This window comes from Manis javanica, chromosome 2 (genome assembly GCF_040802235.1).
Source record: "Manis javanica isolate MJ-LG chromosome 2, MJ_LKY, whole genome shotgun sequence".
In the NCBI taxonomy this organism is placed as follows: domain Eukaryota; kingdom Metazoa; phylum Chordata; class Mammalia; order Pholidota; family Manidae; genus Manis; species Manis javanica.
This window is the reverse complement of record NC_133157.1, coordinates 153,821,933-153,838,227: the sequence shown is the minus strand read 5'-3', so window position 1 is coordinate 153,838,227 and position 16,295 is coordinate 153,821,933. Positions and strand designations below refer to the sequence as shown.

The window sequence follows — 16,295 nt, the reverse complement described above, 5'->3', positions numbered from 1 at the left end:
GCTTTCACAGAAATCAGTCCACCCTGATTTTCTCAAGCATAACTAATTCTGGTTTAAACATAATCACTCGATGATAGTTTTACGATTTTGGTTTCAGTCCTTTTTAATGTAAGTTACACTGATCGAGATCAGAAATTTAACTCCACAGTTGTTTCTCTTAGACCCCCTAGAATGAAAATTGAGGGAAGGAGAACACATAGCAGTGTGCATTATTTTATTTCTGCTTTATGTGAGTATATGGGGACCTCAAAATGTATCATCTATTTCTGTGTGATCAAAACTGAAAGTTTCTGTGATATGACTGCCCTTGCACTGTTCACCATGTAAGAACTTGTTCACCATGTAAGAACTTGTTCGTTATGCTTCAGAAGATTGGAGACTGTTGAGAATTAGGCTTGGGGTTGATTAATGATTGTGCATCGAGTCCCCTATACAGAATTTTGTTGTTGTTAACAACCATTTGATCAATAAATATGAGAGATGCCCTCTCAAAAAAAAATGTATCATCTATTTCAAAAAAGTATGCATTTATTCAACATATTTTTTACCATTTATTCTACATGTTTTACACATACCTACCTGGAACTATCATTAGGCTTTGTTACACAGAAATGAAATGAAAAAAATTGTTGGTACCTATGTTGGAGGCCATCATTTGTCAAAGGAGAAAGATAAATAAGCAATTATAAGACAGTATTAGAAGTCATCTGATAGATGTCTTCACAAGGAGCTTTGAGAACCTAAAGGAGGTGCCGCACCCTGTCTCTCCTAGATGGGGACTGTGTGTCTGCCTCCCAGGGAAGCTGACACCTGAGTCAAGCCCAGAGAGAGCCAAAACCTAGAACATAAAGCCTTTTCTTCCAGGCTAAGGAGATGGAATTCATTTTAAGATGATGGGGAACCAATGAGAACTTTTATTTAGAGCAACATGAACAGATTTGGAACTTAGGATAATTACCTAGAAGCATACCTCCAAGCAGTGGCATTAACATCAATTTTATTATTCACATTGCAACCATTTATTTAATACCTGCTCTATGTCTGACTCATCTAAACATTATCTCATTTAATTTAGCCCTCTTTAAATTAGATATTATTGCCATTGTTTTATAGATAAGAAAACACAGGGTAATAGAGGTTCATAGAGAAATTTGTGACTGGACCTGCAGCAGAGAATGTTTGATTACCTGCTATCTGGTGATTTTAAGTTAGTTGAAGTTAGGCTGAGTGATGATTTGTTGATCCTAAGTCTTCATTTTCATGTGTTTTATATTGTGAAGATTTCACTGAATTTAGTTCAGTTCTAGAATTTAAAGATATGTATTTTCCCAAGATAGCTTTTAACTCAAGTCTACTATTTCATTTGGTGCTTAAGGAAACTTCAGTTAGAATATAACACCAAGGGTCGGGGAGTGGCTGTTAGACTTAATGAAAGAGAACATGTCCTTCAGCGTGGAACCACAGCTTTTCTAGAATTTTTGTCCCTATCATTTAGAATTCTTAGAGAACATGAGCTATTTTATCCACTCCATTTCCTTTTCCTCTGAATAAAACTGTCTTAAGGAAATATTTGAAGTAATATCTTATTAGGATTTGAAATGTTTTATTTGTGTAATTGTTAGTCTCATATGCTCAGTTGGGACCTGGCTTCTCAATATGAAGGGTAGTTTGAAACTATATTTTATTTTCTCTGCTCCTTAATGTTTATGCAGCGTATTGAAGCAATAGAGTGAGTTGATAATTCCTGGGAGTTAAGACACTGACTTATTACTCCAGCCACACTCCTCATTAGCTTTGTAGATGCTACAAAATTGGCCATTTACCCTTTGATTCTTAGTTTTTTAAATTGAAAATACAAATAATTTCTCTCTTGGAAATGTGGTGGTTTTAATTTTTAAAAATATTTGTATACAACTAGAAGGGGTATTGCAAAGATAGTATGTGCACAGTTTTGACTTGCTATACTTACCTTTTACTCCTTTTATTTCAGCTCAATCTGAAATTGAAGTTTCAGTGTCTGCAAGGAATATCAGAAGGTTGCTAAGTTTCCAGCGGTATCTTAGATCTTCACGCTTTTTTCGTGGTACTACTGTTTCAAATTCTCTAAACATTTTAGATGATGATTATAATGGACAAGCCAAGGTGTGTATAGCTTTTTCAAGAAAACATTAATTTTTTTGTAAGTTTAATGAAGCCTTTTTTCCCTATATGGTACAGATTTATAGAACCTTTTTTTTTTTTGGTATGCAAAAAATCAGTTGATTTTTCAGGTTTTTCCTTTAGAGCAGCCGTCCACTTTATAATTAGGTATTACAGAGCAAGGAAAATTTCTGAAGTAACTAAAACAATAAAAATGTTTTCATTTGTTATTAACATTAAGTAACCACTTGATCAGCAGAAAATTAAACTCTAAGATCACACAGAATCTTAATGCTGGGAAGAATATTGTGGATTGTCTGATCTAATTTCTGTCTTCTATGGATAAGGAAACTATGGCCTAAAGAGCATAAGGGACTTGTTTGAGCTCACCCAACTGGTTATCAGTAAACCCAGAACAGGAAGTTAGGTCTCATGACTTTCAGTCAAATGATTTTTCATAATTTCTTGCATTAGTAAGATATTTTGAGGATTTCAACATTTTTAAGTTAAATGTGGTGATTGTGTGAGCACTATTTTTTATATAAGGTTAAAAGAAATGTCTTAATGAAGGTGAGATTTAGGTGAGCTTGTTTTTGGCCAAATGAGTATTTTTAATTATCTTATGTTTCTGACATTTTTAAAATTATTCTTTGACTTCATATTTACAGGCAACATTTGTAAGTTAGTATAGACAGAGCTTTATGATTACATTTATGGTTAACTTTTTTGTAGTTATGTTAAAGTAAAAATTGCTTCCCTGTTTGATAAGTTAATGAAAGTGTTCATGCTTTCTTTAAATTTTAAAAAGTTCACAAGTTCTATTATTTAGAATGAGCATATTGATCTGTGTATGATTGGCTGTCAGTACTACCATAATTATTCTCTACTATAATTATAGATATGATAGTCACAGACATAATATACTATTAATATATTAGTATTGCTTATGTTCCTTTATTCATAATTATATACAACAGTGAACTTTTGGATACAAAATACAAATTTTTTTCTTAAAAATAAAGTCCACAACATTTTCAGGTTATGAACATATGGTGTAAAAATGTAATCTGCTTGGTTTCCAGAGTCGTCGTGATTATTTGCTTGGTTGAAATACCAACCTAAAAATGAATGTAGTAAATACTATTTATTATTTTATAAAGATATCTAACAAATATAAATAAATAACCATAAGTTGGGGGTGTTTTTTAAGAAAATGAGCAACAAATAAATTAAGCATAATATAGTATAGATGTTAGGTACATGAATTCCTGAATCAGACCACCTAATTTAAAACCCCAGCTCTATTACTTTCTAGCTGAGCATGTTATTTTTTGTCTGTTTCACCGTCTGTAAATGAGAATTGAAAACAATGTCAACTTAGTAGCACTGATGTGAATAGTGAATATAGTACGAACTCACCTATTATAACTTATTTTCACTAGATTTTTAACATCTCATTTCTAGACCATGAAATGTTTGTGTCACACTTACTTAGTGTTAAAATTATTTTAGAATTTTTGAAAGTTCGTGGGCATATAGAATTAGTTGAAAGAAACCCTAACCTTAACCTGTACATTCATTAATTGTAAAACAAAATGATATTTGGTATTTCAAATGGAGTTGGACATTTTCTTTGGAGCCAAGGAAAGGTCATGATTAAAAGGAGAATGATACTTAACATTCATAAAGAAAATCAGTCACTTTCCATTTTCATTAACTTCTCTATGGACTATATAAAAGACAGAGTATTATTGAAATTAAATTACAATAGGAATATTTGGTTTTCATTTCAGTGTATGCTGGAAAAAGTTGGAAATTGGAATTTTGATATCTTTCTATTTGATAGACTAACAAATGGTAAGTGAAAACTTTGACTTCCTCAAATTAATGTGTTCTCTAGATTGCTGCATTGATGGGTACAGCCACTGCTGCGTTGTTGCTGTCAATCATTAGGTGATGAGCCCTCTGCTGGCCAAGGGAGCGTCATTTCCCTTTTTTAGTGACTGATCTCTAAGTCTAGAGAATCAGCCTCATAATTTTGTTTTTTGATCCTTCCTCTTAACAGTAAACAGAAGTGATCATAATCATTGCTTGGCCATCCCTCATTAATGATCTTATTATTATTAATAACCCAATGTGAACATTATTATTTCATTATGTTCTTGATTTTTTTTTTTTGGTTTCTCTTGGATTGTGGCTATTTACAGTGACATCTTCTGCTATTGTGTTCAGCTTTGATAGCCACAGATAGGTGGTAGATAAATAACCTTTTGAGAGACACCCTTCCTTCCAGCTTTGTGGTTCTCTAACATCTCTTTTCCTGCACCCTGGGGAGCACAGCACATTAGGACCAGCAACAGTGGTTTCCTCTGGCACTGCTTCTAGCTGGGCCCTGGGGAAGCTTGTAGCTTTTTTAGGGGCTTATCATAATCTACAGAGCATAGAGTGGTTTGGAAAAAAGGTAATTCTGATCTGTTTACCCACTCCTGAGTTCTGTTTTGTTTGGGCGGGGGGAGGTTTCCATGTTTCCTTATTTTCTTTGGGGAAGGAACAGGATTCTCTTTGGGCATCAGTTTTTAAAAATTTATTTATTTAAAATTTTCTTCAATTGAAATACAGTTGATATTCAGTATTATATGGGAGTTTTTATTTAGGGTAAAATTTTTGGCATAAAAAAATTAGTGGTACATGTAGTTCAACTAGACTTTGCCTCTTTTGTTTTTGTCTAAATATCTTTTTAGTAAGTGAGGCAGAGTGGAAAGTACTCTCAAAGGTCATCAGTTCTGATTGTTTAGAGTGAAATAAATATTTGGTTCAGCGCTGTAATATGAAATCACTTTTTCACCCCCTTATTTTATTATGGAATGAAGCTCCTTTTGTAAGAAAGCCAAATAGGAAAAATGGACAAGCAAATTGAGAATCTTGAGAATCAATGTGTGTCTTACTTTTTAGTATCATGTTATTTCCCCTAAGCTATAGGCTATGCATAGTAAAAATACCTTTGTAACCACCTTCTCTTTGTTCACTCACTGTTGACAGAAGGTAACCTGGCCTGATCCAGTTTGAGGCAGAATTGTAAAGATGGTGGAGTTTCCCATGTCAGCAAAGCGTCCCTCCCACTTCCCTGCGTTTCTGTTTTTCCCCTTTCCTGTTTCTCTTCCCTCCCCTTTGCCCTTTGGTGACTAAGTGTTGCCCCCCTTTGGCCTGTCCACAGAGCAAAGGCTCCAGTGTCATTGACACAGTTGTCCTTCCCTTCAGCCTCCCCCTTTTGAAAATACGGGTAGTGAAATATCAGGTGGCTCACCTTCTTCTAGATCTGGGAAACTCTCCTTTCCTAACTCAAGTACTATTTTAGTTGTTCAGTTAAATATAGATAAAACAAGGCCACCCTTCACACCTTCAACTTTTAATTAGCTTTGTATAAACTTAACAGCTCCTAGCCTGTTTTAGTCTACCCTGGGCACTTGTCACTCATTGATGTAGTTGATAATTCTTCTTTGAATTTTGTTTTTTAAAAAGCACGTATCCTTCCTACTCAGGAAGCTTGGTGGTTGACGGTGTGGAGGATGGACAGAAGTAATAACCACTAGTCTACATTAGTTACTTTATTAGTAGCACTTTTGTTTCCCTTGAATCACCTCATTCTTTTTTGTGGAGAACATGACTGAGGGTCATTTCTTAGGGGTGAGGGCTTAGGGGTTTAGTAGAGGCCACCCACGGTTAACTATCCACCTATGGCTTTATAGATAATGAGAGATGTATTCTGTTAACTACAGCTACCCAAAAGTTACAGGAATTCTATATACAAAGAGATATTATCGGGAATCAAATGGGCAGAAGAAAATTCCTTTAATGAGCACTATTTAATTAGAAGTGCTTTCCTTTCAAAACTGTAGTCTGAAATGAATTCTGGGTGGTGCATGTACATGGTATCCATGTGTATAGCTTTCCCTTTTTGCTTATTGATCCAGTGTTTTCTTTATTTCTTACACTGGTATTTTCCCAGGTGCTACTGTGGGGAGGGGAGGGAGGAGGCTATACTCAGTAATCCCATCAAATCAATGTTCCCTACCTTGTTCACTGCCTGAAGGAAAGTAGTTCTTATCTGGTGGGATGTATTTGATAATCCTTTTCCATAGGTTATATGAGATAGCAAGATGTGGCTTGTCGCCCTGGGAGCTGCCTGCCATGGGAGGGCCCTCAGTGCCAGGCCTGAGTTCCAGCAGCAGCCTAATCCTGCTAGCTCCCATCTAAAATCACATTCTAAAAATTGTCAAGGGCCACTGCACATTTGGCAGGACTATCCTTTATTGTTCTTATGAGGGTAGCTTTTCTGTGGATACAGTTTTCTTTTCCAGGAAAGTGTTTGTTTCCATTTTCATAAAAATAAGTTCTTCTGTGCCTATTATTTAATGTGTCAACTAAGCATCACTTCTTTTAAAATCTTTCATTGACTTGTATTCTTATATACTGGTTTAAAAATAGTTGGTATATTATGAACTAAAAATGAGAAAAGATGTTACATGCACTTTTTCAATTCGATATGGAGAGTGTACTTTGATAGATTCCTTTCTTGTCAGTCCTTTAAAGTTCTTGGTGGAGGACAATACATGTGTTTCTTGTTGCAGTTTGCCTGAATTCCATAAGAGGATGCTTAACCATTAGATTGCAGCTTTCTTAAAACTTATTTTAAACCAAGAAATTGTTGATTTGTTTCATTAGGATTAGAAAACAATCTTGGGAGAACCCTATGTAAACTAAGTATGCAGACTGAAATACATATACAGTTGACATATTGTATTTTTTTCAGGTGTATAACATAATGATTCAACATTTATATACATTACAAAATCATCACCATAAGTCTATTCCATCACCCCACAAAGTTATTAAAATTTTATTGACTGTATTCCCTATGCTGTACTTTATATCCCCATGATTTATTTTGTAACTGCAAGTATGTACCTCTTAATGACCTTTCACCACCATCCCTTCAATCCCACTCCCTCTGGCAGCCACCTCTTTGTTCTCTGTATTTATGAGTGTGTTCTGTTTTGTTTGTTCATTTGTTTTGTTTTTAGATTCCACTTAAAAGTGAAATCATGCAGTATTAGCCTTTCCCTGACTTATTTCACTTAGCACAGTACCTTCTAGGTCTATCCATGTCACAAATGGCCAGATTTCTTTTTTTTTAATGGCTGAATAATATTCATTGTATATGAATACCACATCTTCTTTATCCATTGATGGTCACTTAGCTTGCTTCCATATCTTGGCTATTGTAAATAATGCTGTAATAAACCTGAGGATGCATATGTCTTTTGATTTGTTGTTTTCATTTTCTTTGGATATATACCCAGAAATGGAATTGCTGGGTCATAGGATATTTCTATTTTTAATTTCTTAAGGAACCTCCATACTGTTTTCCATAGTGGCTATGCCAATTTGCATTCCTACCAATAGAATACAAGGGTTCCCTTTTCTCCACATTCTCTCCAACACTTGTTATTTCTATTCTAAAAGGTCTCACTGTGGTTGTGATTTGCATCTCCTGATGATTAGTGATGCTGAGCATCTTTTCATGTGCCTGTTGAACATCTGTTTTCTTCTTTGGAAAAATGTCTATTCAGGTCCTCTGTCCGTTTGTAAAAATTGGATTGTTTGTTTGAATATACATTCTGAAATACCAATTTGTGTACCTAATGAAAAGTTGATCATTACAGCAGTAATAACAGAAAGAGAGTTCACTTCATCATAATTGGTTCCAGACTGCATGGGTTTATGTTTGTACCTATAAAATATTATCAGAATTTGAATGAATTTTAACATTAAATTTCTTTTAAAAAAAAAGAAAAAGATTTGAAATTTTTTTTCATTCCCCAAAGGTGATCTGTCAGGTACTCTTTGTAATCTTTTTTGGCCTGCCACATCTTCTTCAGTGTTGCTCATGCAAATGTTCCTATGTATTTTTTTGTTCAGTCATGGGCTCTTGTTGACATTTTTTTAGGCAGTTTTGGATGATGAGTTTAGACCAATAGTCCTTTATAATACTTTATAAATACTATTACAATAAATTTTCAGTGTGGAACTAATATCTTTTATACATTTTGTAAAAATCATAGATTTCTTTAGAGATCACTAGAATCATATTTATGTTATTATCCAAATACAGGCAGTAATTTATTAGCTCATACCCCTTTAAAACATATACTTAATTGTTAAAATAGTGTGACATAAGTGTCCTACAGAGGAAATCTACAAAACTGAGAAATGTAATAAAATAGAAGGCATAAAAAAAAAAGAGTTCTATCTTGGAAGGAAAAACTAAATGTTATAAAAGTGGTGCTGTATCCAAATTAAATTTCCATACTTGGTGTGACAACACTTGTCAGTGACAAAGGAATGAAAGTTGAGTGCATGTAGTGGCTCTTTCAGAAAACTCAGGCATGTAGGGGAACAGAGAGGGTGACAACCAGAGGGGGCCAAGAGAGTCGGAGATTCTGTCTTGTTTCAAAGATAAGGAATCCTAGAACACATCTGAGTGCTGAGACTTGTTGGGACAATATAGGGAGTGAAGGAGGGATATTGTGATTCAGTGGGATGGAGGGGAAGGACATTGGTAAACGCATCTGATGGCCCAAGGAAGGTCCCTGAAAAGCTGTGTTGGGTGGAGGGATTGGCTTTTGAAAGAAAGGGTAACTTGAGGGCTGTTTTTTCTGAAAGTATGAATCCTGAGAATGAGGGGATGGATAGGAATTACCTCAAAAGTTTGAGAAGAGAAGGCTTGAACATAGGCATTTTAAAAGGTGAAAACTATTTCACTAGAAAAACAGTAATAAGATTGCTGGATAGTGTTTTCCACAAATTTGTAGTCATAGGATTCTATCTAGTTTTGTGATTTCCCCACATCCCCAACTCATAGATTTTCTGCTGCAAGTATGAGAGAGGCCAGAGGTTGAGCCTAGGTTTTTATCTTGATGAGGTCATTGATCGCTCCTCCTAGCTCTGTGTCTAACAATAAATGCAGCCTTCTGCTAGCAAGGTTGCAGCCAAAGCAGTTTGCTCTGGGACATCCCATTCAGTTAAAAGCAAGATGGGATAGGGGATGTTTAGGAGGAAGCCATGGGTAGCCATGTTTCAGATGCTTTGGGAAACTGAATTAAACTTACTCAGTGTGGGACAATTCCCAAAGTTTTCTAACAATTCTAATTATTTTGATTTTTTTAAAATTAATTTATTCAAAATGTTTATCTTCTATTACCTGCTTTTGGGAAAATGAAGCAAAAGCTTTTTCTTAGAATGGAAAACATGGAATATTTAAAGTTCATAACTGGTAAAATAAGATATAAATTTTAGATAAACAAAAAGTAAGAATTAGTACTCTCCATGTTTTATATTCAAAAGCCATATTTAAAAGCACAATCAATTACATTAGCCTGTATTTCCTACTGATATCTTCTTCTTCTTTCATTTTAGGAAATAGTCTAGTAAGTTTAACCTTTCATTTATTTAGTCTTCATGGATTAATTGAGTACTTCCATTTAGATATGATGAAACTTCGTAGATTTTTAGGTAAGTGATTCTAACCCATTTAACAGTGATAAGATTTATACAAGAACTTGTTTCAATTTGTATCAGTTATATCAGCGAACTGTTTCTCTAAAACAAACCATCCCAAATCTCGTATCTTAAATGACATGCATTTACTTAGCTCCTGAGTCTTTGGGGATGTTGAATGCTGCTTCTGGTCTGGCTGAGCTCACTTATGCACCTGCAGTTGACAGCAGATGAGATGCATGGTGGCTCTGTGGGTGTTGGCTGGGGACTCAGCTGGGACACTGGGCATGACCTGGCTCAGCTCTACATGGTCTCCTATTAAATTAAAAGGAAGCAAAGGAATTTGTCACCTTAATAGATTCATATTAAAAACAGAAAAGAAAAGTATATATTTATTTTACAACAAGCTGAACTTGTTCTAAGAGTGGTAAGCAGCTTCCTGGGGAGAGCTGCCTTGCCCACAACCCTGGGGCCCCGGCTCAGCACTGGCCCACCTTCACCTCTGCCACAGCCACACAGCTCTTGGCTGGAAGCCAGAAGACTCAAAGCTGTTGATGGCCTGATAAAGAATGGGGACAGTGTCACAGTCAGTCCCTTCATCAGCCACAGCTTTCTGACAAAAATGCCCCAATTTCTGAACTTTTCTAAATTTTTGTAGGCTAAAACTTAAGAAGATCTGGTACATTGCACTTAGGTCCCATGTCCTCTTTTTCCAATCCCAGAAATCTCTTTTGACAGAAAACTTTAAAGATTATTTTGAATATATTTAAATGTACAGCACCCTGTGTTAATACTCCTCTGCTAGGAAAGGAAGGTGAAGTTGTTCACTAAATAAGGAAATATGTAAAGAAAAAAACCCAGCACTATGGAGATGCTTTGTTATTTTTTTAAGGAAGAAGATATTTTCTTTCCTCTTAAGTACCAGACTAAGATAAATTTATTACTTAGGACTTATGAGAAACTTTTAATGCATATTTATTTATAAATTACATGACTGTAACACTGTACTAATATACAAATTATAAAACACAAAAATAGATATTAACAAGAGCATTTAATTTAAAGGATGCAATAAGATAAATACAGAATTTGCATGATCCCTCTGACCAGCAAGCTGTAGCTCACCTCTTGGTGGGGCTGGTGCACTTCACTGGGAGGCCACTAGAGGCACACTTCACTTGGAGGCCACTGGACTAGAGTGTTAGGCTGTTGGGTCTGTAGTGCAGGTTGAGGGCAGCAGACTTTCCCTGAGTCCTAATCTGCTGTTCATGATAGCATAACAGACACTGAGCAAAGAAGTCAGGATTAACAGAAGACCCATCCCTACCACTGAAGAACTGAGTCCAGATCTGAAACTGACCCCACTGGTGACGCACCCCTGGGGTCGCTATCATGCACCCCAACATCATAGTATTGGAGCTTCATAGAGATTTTTGCTTACTGATGAATTTCAAGTACCTAGAAGAGTATCTGGCACAATAAACATTTGTTGAATGAATTGTACTGTTTTTGTTAAAAAGAGAAACTATTTTTAAATGTATGAGTCAGAGGAGTTTGGCACAATGAAACAGAAAAAGAGAACAACTGTAATTTTAACATGAACACCTTATTTTAAAAGTTTCAAACAAGCCAGGAGACAAAGTGGTACATGTGAGCTAAAGGTGATTGTCATCATTCTGAATCTTAACAATTAGTGGTAACCACATGAAAAAGTAAGTGGAGAACTGATAATTATCGCAGTTTTTGTATTTGTACATGCTTCCCACTCCTAGAGGTTCTACAATTAAATTTGCGGTCTTTTTTCTTTGACGCAGTTATGATTCAAGAAGATTACCATAGTCAAAACCCTTACCACAATGCAGTCCACGCTGCAGATGTTACTCAGGCCATGCACTGTTACCTAAAGGAACCTAAGGTAAGATGTGGACATTTACAGTAGGTGAAAATCCTAACAAAATTCCTTTGATGAATTTTAAGTACTTTAAGTTAGTGATTTGACTCAAAAATCAGAAGAATCCTTCACAAAAATGAGATCCAGCTGGATCAGGTTCCCAACTGTGGCTGTACTTGGGCAGCACCGGACCCAGGTGATGGCGGAGGCAGGCTGCAGGGGTCCAGGCAGGGCCCAGATCATGTGAGGCCTCCAGGGCCATGTTCACTCGACTGGCATCTTCGCTGAGCTGCTCCTGAGCTCTACGGGGCAGGGACAGTGCTAGGAGGGAAACAGGAGACCTCAGGAAGCTATACCGACTATGGTGTGAAAGAAGTCAGATGAGACCAGCACCGTGCGTGCTTGTCGAGAGCTGTGTTGGTGCTCCATGGAAGAGTGTGTGGCCCCACTGGGCGACAGTCTCGGGAAGGAGAGAGGGGGACGGTTTGTAAGGTCCCCCGGGAAGAGTGACTAGGCTGTAGTGTCTGAATGCTCTTGGGGGATTGAAACCGGGAGAGGCCCCGATGCAGACAGCCATAGGCAGCTGAGAGGAAGGAGGAAGTTTTCTGTGAGAGGAAGTGTAGAAAAAGGAGCACATATTTGGGTAGGGCTGGTCAAGTAGATGAGTTCCATCTTGGCTGTTTGGAGTGACATGCATTTGTGCAATATGCAAACGGAGGTGTCAGTTGGGTAAGATCTGAAGTATAGGGGAAAAACAGGGCTGGACATACATCATCAGAAGTAGGTGATAATGAAAACCATGTTTGCCCCCAGATGTTTCCTACCCTGGGAGGTTCTAAAATTACATCTGCCTGCTCTTAGCCCACTTCTAAACTCTTCTCCCCTGGGATCTGAGTGCCAGCTAAATGTTAGGAGGGAAAGGAGGCTTACTCACCCAGTTTGTGCCAGTCGATGCCAACTTTGAGAACAAAGCCCTGAGTTGCCAGTCTTCTCATTTGTCAAGAGATTGTGGAATATGTGAAAATACTCCGATTAATATATATATATAGATATATAATGACTTTTTAAAGTCATGTAAATACATATATGTACCAAAACTTTTTTTAAAAAACCCATTTTATTGTGGTATCACATACGCAATAATAAAATGCATACATTTTATGTGTACAGTTTTGACAAATGCATACTCCCAAGTGGCCCAGTTTTTAAGTTAAGCTTTAAAAAACTCTGGGCCAAGCCTGAAGCCTCTGTTTGAGAATCTTTGGGGAATAATTGATAAGTAATCATCATACAGCCAAGTAAATGGGATGAAGGACACAATGCCATGTTCTGTGGGATGCAGAGGAGGTTAATCTAGTCCACACATCTGTGAAGGCTCCTCCCCTCCCAGCTCCCGTGGCCACACCCAGCCAGGGGCCAGGGGCCAGGAAGCTGGGGTATGTTGGGGCCACTAGGCAGGGCTAGAAGATCAGGGCAGAGAGGACAGAGCGAGGAGGGCCGTGGTTGAAAACAAATACAAACGTGGTCTCCCCATGTAGCTCTGGCAATACTAATGTTAAAGTCTCTGCCTACGTAGCTCTGATACTTCTTATTTTAAATGTTTTTTGCCTATGCAGCTCTGATAATTCTTACTTGAAAATTCTTAGTCAAATCTTCGGTTAAGTATATAGATAAAATCACTGTGCCCTAAAGTGCAACAATTCCCTTCTTCCTGACATAGTTTACATTTAAAATAGAGTCACTCTAAGTTTTAAAAGTGAATTCTAAAAAAAACCATGTTGATTATATCTCTTTTATTTCCTAGGCCTTGGCATGCAATCATATTTTCAAGTGTTTTAATTCATTAATTCAGTTCATTTTCCTGATGCTAGGAAACCAGACAGGAAATGTCCCAGCCTTCAAAAGGTTTACATCCCTGTTGGGGGACAATCATTAAATGAACAGATAAATATAATTTTTTGGGGGGTATCAAAATAATATAAAATCACCTGGGCAACATTGTGGTTACTAGATTCCCCCTATTATCAAGTCCCCACCACATACCCATTAGAGTCACTGTCCATCAATGTAGTAAGATGTTATAGACTCACTACTTCTCTTCTCTGTGCTATACTGCCTTCTTCGTGCCCTCTGCTACCTTATATGTGTTAGTCATATTGGCCTTTAATCCCCTTCTCCCTCCCATCCCATCCACCCTCCCCAGTCCCTTTCCCTTTGGTAACTGTTAGTCCATTCTTGGGTTCTGTGAGTCTGCTGCTCTTTTGTTCCTTCAGTTTTTTCTTTGTTCTTAGACTCCACAGATGAGTGAAATCATTTGGTACTTGTCTTTCTCTGCCTGGCTTATTTCACTGCGCATAAGACCCTCTAGCTCCATCCATGTTGTTGCAAGTGATAGGATTTGTTTTCTTCTTATGGCTAAATAATATTTCATTGGGTATATGTACCACATCTTCTTTATCCACTCATCTACTGTTCACTTAGGTTGCTTCCATTTCTTGGTTATTGTAAATAATGCTGTGATAAACATAAAGATGCGTATGTCTTTTTGAAACTGGGATCCTACATTCTTAGGTAAATACCTAGAAGTGGAATTCCTGGATCAAATGGTATTTCTATTTTGAGTTTTTTGAGGGACCTCCGTACTGCTTTCCACAATGGTTGAACTAGTTTACATTTACACCAGCAGTGTAGGAGGGTTCCCCTTTCTCCACATCCTAGCCAGCATTTGTTGCTCCTAGGCTCTTCTGTGTTGGCCATCCTAACTGGTGTGAGGTGATATTTCATTGTGGTTTTAATTTGCATTTCCCTGATAATTAGCGGTGTGGAGCATCTTTTCATGTGCCTATTGGCCATCTGAATTTCTTCTATGGAGAAATGTCTGTTCATATCGTCCACCCATTTTTTAATTGGGTTATTTGCTTTATGGGTGTTGAGGTGTGTGAGTTCTTTATATATTTTGGATGTTAACCCTCTGTCATATATGTTATTTACAAATACATTCTCCTGTACTGTAGGATGCCTTTTTGTTCTGCTGATGGTGTTGTTTGCTGTACAGAAGCGTTTTAGCATCATGTAGTCCAATTTGTTCATTTTTCATTTTGTTTCCCATGCCTGAGGAGATGCCTTCAGGAAGAAGTTGCTTACGTTTATATTCAAGAGATTTTTGCCTATGCTTTCTTCTGAGAGTTTTATGGTTTCATGACTTACATTCAAGTCTTTGATCCATTTCAAGTTTACTTTTGTGTATGGGGTTAGACAATAATCCAGTTTCATTCTGTTGCATGTAGCTGTCCAGTTTTGCCAACACCAGTTATTAAAGAGGCTGTCATTTCCCCATTGTATAGCTCCTTATATATACCATTTGATCCAGGAATTCCACTTCTAGGTATTTACCTAAGAATGTAGGATCCCAGTTTCAAAAAGACATACGCATCTTTATGTTTATCACAGCATTATTTACAATAACCAAGAAATGGAAGCAACCTAAGTGAACAGTAGATGAGTGGATAAAGAAGATGTGGTACATATACCCATTGTATAGCTCCTTTATCATATATTAATTGACTGTATATGCTTGGGTTTATATCTGGGCCCTCTAGTCTTTTCCAGTGGTATGTGGGTCCGTTCTTAGGCCAGTACCAAATTGTTTTGATTACTATGGCTTTGTAGTAGAGCTTGAAGTCAGGGAGTATAGTCCCCTCACTTTATTCTTCCTTCTCAGGATTGCTTTGGCTATTTGGGGTCTTTTGTGGTTCCATATGAAGTTTAGAAGTATTTGCTGTAGTTCACTGAAGAATGTGTTGGTATTGATAGCTATTACATTGAATCTGTAGATTGCTTTAGGCAGGATAGCCACTTTGACAATATTAATTCTTCAAATCCATGAGCACGGGATGTGTTTCCATTTATTGGTATCTTCTTTAATTTCTCTCATGAGTGTCTTGTAGTTTTCAGAGTAAAGGTCTTCACTTCCTTGGTTAGGTTTATTCCTAGGTATTTTATTCTTTTTGATGCAACTGTGAATGGAATTGTTTTCTTGATTTCTCTTTCTGCTAGTTCATCATTAGTATGTAGGAACGCCACAGATTTCTGTGTATTAATTTTGTGTCCTACAAATTTGCTGAATTCAGATACTAGATCTAGTAGTTTAGGAGTGGATTCTTTAGGGTTTTTTATGTACAATATCATGTCATCTGCAAATAGGGACAGTTTAACTTCTTCCTTGCCAATCTGGATGCCTTTTATTTCTTTGTGTTGTCTGATTGCCATGGCTAGGACCTCCAGAACTATGTTGAATAAAAGCAGGAGAATGGACATCCTTGTCTTATTCCCAATCTTAAAGGAAAAACTTTCAGCTTCTTGCTGTTAAGTATGATGTTGGCTGTGGGTTTGTTGTATATGGCCTTTATTATGTTGAGGTACTTGCCCTCTATACCCATTTTGTTGAGAGTTTTTATAATGAATGGGTGTTGAATTTTGTCGAATGCTTTTTCAACATATGTGATGATCATGTGATTTTTGTCCTTTTTGTTGATGTGGTAGATGAAGTTGATGGATTTTTGAATGTTGTATCATCTCTGCATCCCTGGAATAAATAATACTTGATCATAATGGATGATCTTTTTGATGTATTTTTGAATTAGATTTGCTAATATTTTGTTGAGTATTTTTGCATCTATGTTCATCAGGGATATTGGTCTCTGATTTT

General features: G+C 36.8%; 1 protein-coding gene across 3 annotated transcripts in view; it reads left to right on the top strand.

Moving 5' to 3' along the window:
- PDE7A (phosphodiesterase 7A) overlaps nt 1-16,295 on the top strand; it is a 147,466-nt gene that overhangs the window by 113,689 nt on the left and 17,482 nt on the right. For all 3 annotated transcript variants that reach the window (XM_073229595.1, XM_036998150.2, XM_036998151.2), the window contains exons 4-7: nt 1,991-2,142; nt 3,933-3,996; nt 9,616-9,711; nt 11,511-11,611. In XM_073229595.1, coding sequence (XP_073085696.1) covers nt 1,991-2,142; nt 3,933-3,996; nt 9,616-9,711; nt 11,511-11,611 — 413 coding nt within the window. The remainder of the gene's footprint in view (nt 1-1,990; nt 2,143-3,932; nt 3,997-9,615; nt 9,712-11,510; nt 11,612-16,295) is intronic.